General features: G+C 51.8%; 1 protein-coding gene across 1 annotated transcript; it reads right to left on the bottom strand.

Annotated features, from left to right (window-relative positions):
* Positions 1-825: 825 nt before the first annotated feature.
* LOC101595800 (chitotriosidase-1) lies at positions 826-11,517 on the bottom strand. Its single transcript, XM_045142741.1, is given in 11 exon segments — positions 826-906; positions 1,609-1,713; positions 1,715-1,730; positions 3,525-3,591; positions 3,594-3,656; positions 3,941-4,162; positions 8,062-8,116; positions 8,320-8,479; positions 9,993-10,049; positions 11,091-11,224; positions 11,374-11,517. Coding segments are annotated over 11 exon segments (1,104 nt in total).
* Positions 11,518-11,911: the final 394 nt, after the last annotated feature.

Raw genomic sequence — 11,911 nt, 5'->3', positions numbered from 1 at the left:
AAATGCTTATAACGTGGGAATAATGACTGTTGCTGTGTCACCTGACCCATTGAGAGCAGTACGTGAGATGAGGCATGGAAAAGCCCTCATGGGCTTTATCTCAAAGTGAACGCTGAAGACCAGGGTCAGTAGTTTTGACTGGCTACAAGCAGAGCCCCAGGAAAAGCTCTTCTCTGCTGCCATCTTGTGTCCATTCTGGGGATAACTTACTAGTGCAGGAGCCGAATCACATTCTGGCTGCTGTCACCTGCGTGTATTCCAGAGTGACCACTGGAAGGTGGACTCAGTGATGTGAGTCTTGCATTGGGCCCACCACCTCCTGAATGAACCACCTTTCCACTGGCTCTGACCTGTGCCTGTTCCTTCCCTCTTGGTTCCCAGGGCAGTTTCTGAATCAAAAGTGTGCTTAGGGCTGGAGAGATGGCTTAGTGGTTCACTTGCCTGTGAAGCCTAAGTGACCCAGGTTCAACTTCCCAGGACCCACATAAGCCAGATACACAAGATGGCATATGCATCTGGAATTTGTTGTGGCTGGAGGCCCTGTGTGCTCTCTCTCACACACACTCTCTCTATCTCCCTCTTTCCCTCTCTCAAATAAATAAGCAAAAAAAAAAAAAAAAAAAAACCTTTAAATTTTTGTTTTTTAAAGTGCACTCACACAGCCTCTAAGAATTCATTTTGCAGGTTTCCAGGGAGAGTCCAAAAGGAGGCTGAGATAGAGAACAGAGACCTGCAGGGCCAGGCCGTGACTTCCAGAGAAAGCAGAGGCAGGCTCTGGGGATCCCGGACCTGGCTTCGGGCTGGGGCTGGAGAGGTTCCAGGGACTCAACTCCAGGGCCAGCACTTGCAAGAAGATCTGAACACCAGGTCTGGGGGACAGCTCTGCTGGAACACCTGCCCCCACCCCTGCCACCACCCCACAGAGCTGTAGTAGCCAGACTGTTGTTTCCAAGGGCTGGGGTAGAGCCCATCAACCTTGTCCTAGCAGAACGTGACTTGCCCCGACTGGGTCTCTGCGGAGGCTCAGCAGGCGGGCGGGGTGCAGGCACTTCCTGTTCTGAGTCAGGCCTGGAGGCATGGGTGGACCGAGGCCCTGGGAAGACAAGGAGGACGAACCCACCACTGGCCGGAGAGATGCAGAGGGCAGGCCAGGCACACAGGCAGCAGCCATAGCAGGCAATGTCCCAGCACCCCACATCCAGGCCTACAGCCGGCAGACACTGCCCGAACTACAACACCAGCGGGCGCTATTGGACGCGCATCACCCCCAGTGCCCGGTCATTTACTGATGAATGGTCCCGAGGGGAATCCCACAGCGCAGTCCGAGCGCAGGCTGTCTCCTTAACCGGAGAGGAACCGAGCCGCCTGGGAGCAGGCTGAGGCCCACGGAGGAACGTCCTGCAACAGACCGCCTGCCGGTGTTGCCATCAAGAAAACAGGAAGAAGGGAGTGTGAAAGGCAAATCATTTCAACAGTTCCCTCAGCTCCTGGGGGGAGGGGGGTGCATGAGGTTGGGGAAGTCACAATATTGGGGCACAGTCATTTCCTCAGAAAGGCCCAGCACCTGTGGTTTGGGATGGGCGCGTATGTCCCCCGCCCCTTACTCACTGAGCCCCGTTGCGGCATGTGGACGAGAGGGTATCGGCCCTGGTTGCAGAACGAGCCGGTGGAGTCATCCAAGTCTAGGGCCCAGACCATGGCGCCACCTAAGCCCCTTCTGCTTCAGATAGCTGACCCGGACAGGGGCAGGAGGTAAAGGGATGTGAGTTCGGGCCCAGCCTCCTCATCCAGAAAGTGCCGTTTGCCCATCACCTTCCCCATGGGTGGTTAGGGCTTCTGGAGGCAGGCCTGGGGTGAGGGTTTGGGTGCCAAGTCCTCCCTCTCCCGGGTGTGACATGAGCTAGGTGGGAGGGGGTAGGGGTGTTGAGAGAAGGGTGCTGGTGGCTCTGCATTGGCCTCTTGTCATTTCTGGGCTGAGCTGCTGTTGGGGTCCTATCTCCTGGCTGTGAGAGATTTTCTCACCACACGGAATGCCTAAGCTTCCCAAAATTCTCAACCAAGTTTTGCTTCCCCATCTTTACACCTCTGACCCTCCGAAGGCCACTCCCCACACACCAAGGCTCTTGGCTGTGTGCCCCCTCAGAGAGGGCTTCCCTACCCCTTCACCCTGCCAGGGAGCTATGGCATTTCCCATGAAATAGGTGTGGAGGCTGAAGATTAGGGGGCTCTGGACGTTCTGCTAACCCTAATTGTCCTTTTGGGACCCACCCTATTCTCAGGGCCCACCCCCCTTTCCTCCCCCACCATGTCTTTTTGCCTATGCAATTTTCTACCAGCTTGCCTCCTCCTAGCTGTTGCAGTCAGGTTCACATTGCTGGCAGAAAACACCCGACGAAGAGCAGCTTGTGGGAAAAAGTTTATTTTGACTTACAGACTCAAGGGGAGGCTCCACAATGGCAGGGGAAAGCTATGACATGAGCAGAGGATGGACATCACCCCCTAGCCAACATCAGACAGACAACAGCAACAGGAGACTGTACCAAACACTGGCAAAAGGAAGTTGGTTATAGTACCCATAATCCTGCCCCCAGTAATACGCAGCCTCCAGGAGGCTTTAATTCCCAAATTGCTATCAGCTGGGAACCTAGCATTCAGAACACCTAAGTGCATGGGGGACACCTGAATCAAACCACCACACCCGCCTTCCAGACTTTAGGACTTAACTCAAGAGCTTTTCCTCCACAATCCCTCCTCCCATCTCAAGCATGAGACTAACTCCTGGATTCTCCCAGAAGACTTTGTCTGCACTTCTAAAAGAAACTGCTTCTGTCTGTCCTACATGATAACCTATGTGGGACTGGCAGACAAACAAGTGTGGCTATTGCTCTCCTCGGGGGCTGATAATCTCTTGTGGAAGAGAAGCCAAGAAGTACATAAAGAAACCCATGTGGGGGCTGGAGAGATGGCTTAGCGGTTAAGCGCTTGCCTGTGAAGCCTAAGGACCCCGGTTCGAGGCTCGGTTCCCCAGGTCCCACGTTAGCCAGATGCACAAGGGGGCGCACGCATCTTGGAGTTTGTTTGCAGAGGCTGGAAGCCCTGGCGCGCCCATTCTCTCTCTCTCCCTCTATCTGTCTTTCTCTCTGTGTCTGTCACTCTCAAATAAATAAATAAATAAATTTAAAAAAAAAAGTGTGTCTGCTTTTAAAAAAAAAAAAAAAAAAGAAACCCATGTGGGCAGGAAATTGGAGGTGCATCAACATCCTCAGTGTCAACATGCATATTTCTCCTATGAGTTTGATAAAATAGAAATCTTTTCAAGAGGGCTATAGAGCAAGTTCCCTCTCTCTCTCACACTGGAGGTTGGACTCTAGGAAAGTACTCTACCACTGAACTACATCCCTAGGCCTCACTGTAGACGTCTTTTCTTCATCAGTAGTTGGTAAAGATACATAGAGAGTGGACGTCGGGACTATGATGATGAGCCTTAGACTGCCTGGGACCAGCTCCTCCCAGTAGGGCCGGGCCTCACCTTGGCTCTGAAGCGCTCTATGTTATCAAAACCCACCCACTGGTTGAACTGGAAGATGTAGGCACCTTCTGGTCCTTGGTTCTGTGTTTCCTCTCCCAGGAGCAGACCTGTAGGAACACAGGAAATGCTGGGGAGGGGAAGGGGGGCACTGGCAGGTATCTGTCCTTCCCCCACACCAGGAGAAAACCACAGATTAGGAACCTCCTGTGTGAGGAAGCCCACAGGCCACAGGAGGCTCTAGGCTGAGTGGCCTACAACTATGGGTTTGAGCTTGAGGCACCTGAGCCTAAGGATACACCCAAGATGGCCGGGTGGGATGGCGTTCATCTGGTCATAATTCCCCACGTTTGTCATCTTCACTCAGCAACTGTGGAAGAAGAAGCCCACTCACCCCCCCCCCAACATGCACACCGGGGAGCCCCGGGCCTCCACAATACTCAGGACGGCAATTGGTGTTTCCTATCTCACAGTAAGCCAGTGGCCTCCTCCCTGGGGCACCAGTCCCTGTGACTGGGGCACCTACTCTGGTGTCTGATGAGGAGACCAGGGTGGAGGGTCGCCCATAGGTGGGTGTGTCAAGGATCAGGCTGCTGGCGGGGGTCCCCTCCCACAGCCACAGGTGACTAGCAGCATCTGGATGGTGGAGACAAGGGGCTGGTTAACCCCCACTTCAGCTTGGCTCTGGTGGTCTAAGAGAGAAGGATCCAGAGAGAATGAGGGGGACAGGAGCTCCTTGGCTGGAGATGCAGGTGAGAGTGACAGAGCGAGAAAGAGGCAGATAGAGAGTGAGAGAATGGGCACGCAAGGTCCTCCAGCTGCTGCAAATGAACTCCAGACGGGTGTGCCCCTTTGTGCATCTGGCTAATGTGGGTCCTGGGGAATGGAGCCTCCAACTAGGGTCCCTAGGCTTCACAGGCAAGTGTTTAACCGCTAAGCCATCTCTCCAGCCCCTTCCCTCCCTCCTTCCTTCCTTCTTTCCTTTCTTTCTTTCTTTTTTTAAACATATTTTATTTTCATTTATTTATTTGACAGAGAAAGAGGGAGAGAGAGAGTGAGAGAATGGGCGCGCCAAGGCCTCCAGCCACTGCAAACGAATTCCAGATGCCTGTGCCCCCTTGTGCATCTGGCTAACGTGGGTCCTGGGGAATCGAACCTGGGTCCTCTGGCTTTGCAGGCAAATGCCTTAACTGCTAAGCCATCCTTCCAGCTCTGTCCTAGACACTTGGGACATGTGACTGAGCAGAGCAGACACAGATTCCTAAGCAACTTATTTAGAATGGAACTAATGAAAAACACCGTCTCTAGCGGCCTGGTGGGAATCAAAGGCACCATGCGTGGAAAAGGCCTGGCAGACGCAGGGCGGGGGAGCCGCGGGCTGCTCGGTGCCACAACTGCAGACATTTCACTTGCGTACAAGGGTAGGGACGTGGGTCTGGCTCCCCAGGGCCTAGAGCAATGCATGGCATCACCTGCCTTCAAACATTTCCCACACTCGTGAGTCACTTGACATGCGGCTCCCCGGCCTGGGACCAACCGGGGGTATGATCTACTGAATACCAGTCGGAGGAGTCTTCCTTCGCGGCTCGCTGCAAGAAGCTGCCCCAGGCTAGTCTACACTGAGCTCCGCTGCGGCCTCCCAGCACTTAGGTGCAAACCGGCTTGCCCTACAACTGCTCCCTGATCAGACCTGAGCACTGAGGGGTAAGCTCAGGGCCCTCTGCCAACCTACATGGCACTTTTTTTTTTTTTTTTTTGAGGTAGGATCTCGCTGTTGCCCAGGTGGACCTGGAATTCACTGTGTAGTCTCACGGGGGCTTCAAACTTATGTCGCTCCTACCTCTGACTCCTGAGTGCTGGGATTAAAAGCATGTACCATCATGCCAGCCTATGTGGTGCTTTTTATGCATGTTTGGGAAGGTGATTCCTCTGGCCAGAAGTACTCCCCACACATGGTCCGGGGCAGTTCCTGTGTTCCCTGGACGCAGGCCTTGCAGAATAGTGATCATAGGGCTGCAGGACCTGTCCCCCTCCTCCATCAATCAGCTCCATGTCTTTTGTCTCCCACTGGACTGGGCTGAAGCTCCTCAGCTTCCTCCAAAAACCACCAGGTTTTCCAGAGGGATTAAGGGGTCAGGCTTAGTGTGACAAGTCCACATCATAACCTTCGTTAAAGAGCCACAGAGACCAGAAGTGACCCAGAGATGAGAGACACCAAAGCAAAAAGCATTCTAATTCAGAGAGGTTTTATGATTGCTTATTTTAAGAGAGAGGAACAATATGGTTATTCTTGACATTTAAGTATAGAGTGAGTGTATAAAACAATATCAAGGGGTTAGAGAGGCGCTTGCTTTTGCAAAGCCTTCCAGCCTGGGGTTCAATTCCCCCACCACCCACATGAAGCCTGCTGGGTATTCGTTTGCAGCAGCCAGAGACTCTGGCTCGTCCCTCATCCCATGTGCAAATAAATAAATGAAAGTCTAAAAAAATCTAGATGGCTAAGGAGGAAGTGTAGGAAACCTCAATCCACTGCAGTCAAAAGCAAGCCTGCCCTTTACAGGGGCTGGGTCGTTCCTCCCCAACTGACATTTCTGGGGATGGTGCCACCTTGACAGCACCTTCCAGAGGCCATACAAAGACCAGGGAACAAAGCCCGCCCATTGGCTTGAAGAACATGGAAGGGGATGTGAAGTATACTGTAGCCATATTGGCTGGAGACTCAAGCTCCAAGGAGACCTCCCGGTCAGTTACCTGTGTGTTTGATGTCATTAGAGAGGCTTGCTCTGCCTATTGCCAGCCAAGATGTTGTGGGGGGATGAGGCCTCCCCTTTAGGAATGATATAGAACAGAAAAGGAAAGACAGTCATGGCTTCTTCGTGTCCTACTTGGGTTTCCCATTTTCCTTTTCCATTAGGGTCTTGAGGTTCAAAAGAGGCAACAACTGCTGGACAGGGGCGTTCTGCCTCATCCCTCTGGCCACTAACACACGGAATTCGGTCACAGTACCAGCACCACTCTCTCCCTGCATCTTGTAGAGGGGACTCATGTCCTGAGGCCTCCCAGGAGCATGGAGGTCATAAGGTTGAGGAAATCCAAGCTCCTGCCAAGAGGCAGTACCATTAGGGTGACTGGACCCCTGAAAGCAAAAAAGGGCAGGAAAGATTGCACTTGCTAGAAATCAAAGACCATCTGACTTCTTATCTCTTGCCTAGCTCCCCAGACCTGTTTTTCCACAAACAACCAGGACCCCTCCTTAGAGGGAGGTCTTTCATAGGATTTAAACATTGTGGTTGGTCAAGTTCAGTCCCTGGAACTCAGGGTCAGGGCTGGCCTGTTCCCGAGACAGCCCCTAGCATGGGCCAACCAGCTCTCTGTCTGGTTCACCTGAGCTGGAACACAACCTACTATAAGGTTATAAAGACCTTTGCAAGGGGAGGGAAGGCTCTCTGACCACTTGGAAACTTTCAGCTGTGGGTGAGGTTTTCCCTGCGCTGGGCTCCAGCCCAGGCCCAGCCAGGCTGAGCCCAGGGGAGCCCCCCCCCCACAGTCCTTACTCTCCACATGGGTTCTTTGTCCCCTCTAGCTTCCCATGTGGCAGGAGCTCCTTGAACTTTCTTTTCTCTCTTTTCTTTCCATGGTTTTCCCAGGCCCTCCATGTGGGATCTCTAGCCATGTGGGTGCCTTTCCTTGGCTCTGTACGTCCCTCAATAAATATAATAATTTAACAATTATCCTTCTCAGTCTTTTTTGTGCAATTCTTTGATTAAAATTAGAAACAACCCTAGGGTTTGGGGTTCAGGGACTTTCCCCCGTTACACTGCAGGAGGTGGTGGAGAGGTGGGAGCTAGTGATTAGGATGGGCCTTCTTTTCTTCCCCCTTCTCTAGGGAGGCAGCATGAGGCCGCGGTGGGGAGGCAGGCTCACCTCTGGTTGGGCAGGTGACACTCTCACCTCCGCAGGCCGTTCTCATTCCCACTACGAGGTCGGGCGCTCATGTCTTTGTTGTCCTCTTACTTACCAATCCCTCAGCATCCGTAAGTGCTCTCTGATCTGTGCCCGAAGGCTGGTGTTGTTTTGCCGTTTGGGGAGGGAAGGAATTCTAACTCAGTATTTCCCAAACATTACCACACACACAAGTTTCCTGGGCACCTCAGCCAGCACACTTCTAACAAGTCCCCAGCTGCGGTGGGACCTGCAGTTCCGCATAGCACAACGTGGAGCCGACACCTAACTGCCCATCCTCTCAGAGATGCTCAAGGGCCTTCGCTTCCCCCTGCGGGAGTCTCACTTTCATGGTGAGTTCTTCCGGAAGAGGGCAAAGGTCCAGAAAGAAGAGTCTGAAATAGTGGAGTAGATGCAGAGCAAGGCCTTCCTGGACACTTTATTGCATCCCAAAGCCACCCCTCGCAGGTGAAGACCAGCTCTATTTGGGGGACGTTCAGTCCACCCTGGGCCTCTCCAGCCTCAGAGGACATGAGGCACCTGCCAGAGACTCACCGGGCGATTTTGTCCACCTCATTGCCACATGGCCTTGCCCGGCTGGTCCTTCCTGGAGGTCTGTGCTTCTGGCTGGAAAGCCTTGGCCACGTCCTGCGGGGACAACCGGGAGTGAACACAGAGATGTTCAACCCCCTGAGCTGGTGTTTATACTCAGGAGGATGAAAACTGGCCATGGGGCTGGTCTGAGTTAAGCAAATATATGGAACTACCAGGACTGGGAAAACAGGCTGTGGTAAGACCATTGCTGTGAGTCTCTTGGCTGCCTGGGTGAACCTGGCTCTACCCAGCCACACCTGTACCAGGGCTGTGAAATGCTTCTTGCCCAGGTTCCCTTGGCTTCCTAGGTATTCCAAGTCAAAGTCAAGGCCATCAAAGCCATGAGTACGCAGCAACTTGACAGCTGAGCTAACAAAGGGCTGCCAGTTGTGGGCTGTGGCCATCATGTCTGCGAACCTGTGATGTGATAGAAGGGTATGGCTTGCCTTGGGCTAGGCGGGGGGCCACTGTGCCCCTCAGCAGCAAGCAGAAAAGCACTCATGATGCTGATGTTCTTGTGTCTACAGCTGGTGGGGCTCCGGGGTGGCTGCCCAAGCGCTGCGGGGATATTTGCTGACCGCTTAGGGACCTGGTTAAGGAAAGGGACAAAAGAAGTACTTCCTACCGCCCAAAGTCCATGTCATCAGGGCTCATTGACTCACTCGGATCCCCGCTGTCCCAAATTCCCTCCCTGTCTCCGAACTGTCCTGTCCTGAATCAGAGCCAGTTGTCCCCATGCCTCAGCACTGCCGGGGAAGCTGGGAAAAGAACAAGAAGGGTGTCTAAGATGAAGAGTTGGGACTCGCAAGGAGCTGGAGACCTGGGGCTCAGCAGATTCGGTTCCCTGTCGGCGATGCAGGTTTTCTTTCACCCAATATGCATTTGTCAAGTGTTTTACAAACTTGCTTTATGATTTTATAAAACATTGCGACTGTCCTGAAGCAGGCCCAAGAGCTACCTCACCACATCGTTCCTCCTTAGTGGTTTCTGAGGAGTCCCTGGTCTTATGTTCTTTATAGGTTGATCCTAATTTGATTCCCTGTTATTAATTTCTAATTTAATTTGTCAGTTCTTAGATCCATGTACCTAGGGACACCAGAGTAAAAGCACTCGCATGCCAATGAACAATCCAAGTACAGGTATTTCTTTGGGGAGCTGACGCATAACATTCATCAGATTCCCAAAGGGTTCATGGCCCAAAACAGGTTTTAGAAAACTACAGCTCTGTGACCCATGTATTCTGGATTTTATGAGTAAAAGTTTAGCTCTGTTATCTTCATAATTCAAGAATATTGAAATGGGGCTGGAGAGATGGCTTAGCGGTTAAGCACTTGCCTGTGATGCCTAAGGACCCCGGTGCGAGGCTCAATTCCCCAGGACCCACGTTAGCCAGATGCACAAGGGGGCGCAAGCATCTGGAGTTTGTTTGCAGTGGCTGGAGGCCCTGGCGCGCCCATTCTCTCTCTCTCTCTGTCTGTCTGTCGCTCTCAAATAAATAAATAAATAAAAATGAGCAAAAACATTTTTTTAAAAAGAATATTGAAATGGACAAGTTCAGTCTCACAGTGTGCCTTTACTCCCAGAGCAAAAGCTCTTCCTCAGGTAAGATACCCATTTCAGAGCTTAGAGGACACATGCTGCATGCTATCTGGGATCCGCTGGTCTCTATCCCCCACTTCAGGGAGGAGAGTAACTAAGGCCCACACAGGTCAGGGCTGTCTGCGTGCTTTAGATCTTGGAGCTCCAGCAAGACTGGGCAACCTGAAGCCCAGCTAATTCCACTGCCTTCCGGATGGGACACTGAGACCAGAGGCAAGAAGCCCCATCATCCAGCCCCTTTCTCCCTGGCCACCCCTTGGCCTGGCCCCGTTCTCTGACCAGGGCTCTCTCTGTCAGGGTGCTGGGTCTTTATCTGCCTGTGACCACTCACTCCTTAGTGCCAAAGTTCCAGCCCCCGATGCCTAATAGAGTCTTAAGCTTAGGGTTCCTGAGAAGACAAGTGATGGACAAGAATGTACCCCGCTGGCTCATGGTGCTTCTGGCAGGGGTGACAGGGACAGGGGGGATGAATTTCTCAGCCCCTGTGTACAGAGCCTGTGCTGGGTGTGCTGGGAGCTTAGGTTGGGAGAGGAAAGGTGTGCTCATGACAAGTGTTTAACTGGGGTGGTACCACTAAGGTGCACATGCACAAGGAAATTGAGACACAAGTGGAGGTCCTCAGAGAGGCTTTGTGAAGGTAGCTTTAACACTTGAGCTGAAATGGATAGGCTGGGCTGGAGAGATAACTAACAGTTAAGACACTTGCCTGCAAAGTCAAAGAACCCAGGTTTGGCTTCCCAGGACTCATGTAAACTAGGTGCACAATGTGGTGTAAGTGTCTGGAGGGATTTTTAAAAATAATTTTATTAGGTACATAAAATGATTAGCATAAAAAAAAATTTTTTAAATATATTTTATTTATTTGATACAGAGAATGAGGCAGAGAGAGAGCGAATGGGCATGCCAGGGCCTTCAGCCACTGTAAATGAACTCCAGATGCATGCGCCCCCTGGTGCATCTGGCTTACATGGGTCCTGGGGAATTGAACCTGGGTCTTTTGGCTTTGCAGGCAAGTGCCTTAATCACTAAGCCATCTCTCCAGCCCTGGAGGTTTTTTTTTTTTTTTTTTTTTACAGTACTGTAGGTCCTGGTACACCCATTCTCTCTCTCTCTCTTTCTCAAATAAATAAAATAAAATAAAATAATTTTTAAAGGATAGGTTTTAAGGTATTCCTACTTTGACCTAAACTGGAAATGCCATACATATAAACACATATGTGTGTATGTATATATATTTTATAAACATATAGTAATATTTATTATTATCTCATCTCTTCCATATAAGCACAGGAAAGTCCAGAGAGTTGATGTGACTTACATAAGGCCAATAGCATGTCAATGGCAGGATTGCAGTGACGGGGAGACTTCTGGCTCTGAGAGGGACTTTTGTCCACACACAGCCCATCGCTTCTCCTTCCCTTTAGCTCACATCTCCTTCAGGCCACTCAACCCCTGTTAGAGAATCTTGTCATTCCACTGTACAGAGCTGAGCTGGTGGTTGGCCATGCCAGCAAAATCATACATGAAAGCCAGGTGTGGTGGTGCACGCCTTTAATCCCAGCACTCAGGAGGCAGAGGTAGGAGGATCTCCATGAGTTCGAGGCCACCCTGAGACTACATAGTGAATTCCAGGTCAGCCTGAGCTAGAGTGAGACCCTACCTTGAAAAACCAAACCAAACTAAACAAACAAAATCGTCGATGAGGTGGGAGCAAGGTTGGGCTCTACATCATTGGGCAAGAATGGAGCTGTCCCCAACTGGAACTGGGCCCAGCTGGGGAAGTAGCAGACTTTCACAGCAGAGCCTGACCAGTTAGGACAGAGGAAAGGAGTGGCTTCAGAAGGGCCTCTGGGCATCGGTGCCGCTGCCCCCAGCAGACAGTGCCCCTGGTGTCTGGTGCTTCAGGGTGAAAGCTATCAGCTAGAAAATAGGGCGTGCTTTTGTTTGGGTAGCACCTCACAGTCAAGAAAGCATTTACAGACTCCTGGGGCCTGAGAGCACCTGTGAGCGGCAGGACCCTGGTCATTATGCACAAGTTGAGGCTTATGAGCTTGGGTCCCTCCCAGGCACATATGTTCCCACAGCTGGGAACAGATCAGATCAAGGCACTAGCACCCACGTCTCCTGACCCCTTGGTCTAAAATTGACAGGCTCAGAGTCCAGTTCCCAGGGCTGGGGCTACAGGCTTCTCTTCCCACTCCAGGGCCTGAACTCCCGTGCAGTGCTAGGCAGCGCAATCATAGGCCCAAA

The sequence above is a fragment of the Jaculus jaculus genome, chromosome 1, assembly GCF_020740685.1.
Source record: "Jaculus jaculus isolate mJacJac1 chromosome 1, mJacJac1.mat.Y.cur, whole genome shotgun sequence".
NCBI lineage: Eukaryota > Metazoa > Chordata > Mammalia > Rodentia > Dipodidae > Jaculus > Jaculus jaculus.
The sequence above is the reverse complement of the archived record's forward strand: the minus strand, read 5'-3'. Positions and strand labels throughout refer to the sequence as shown.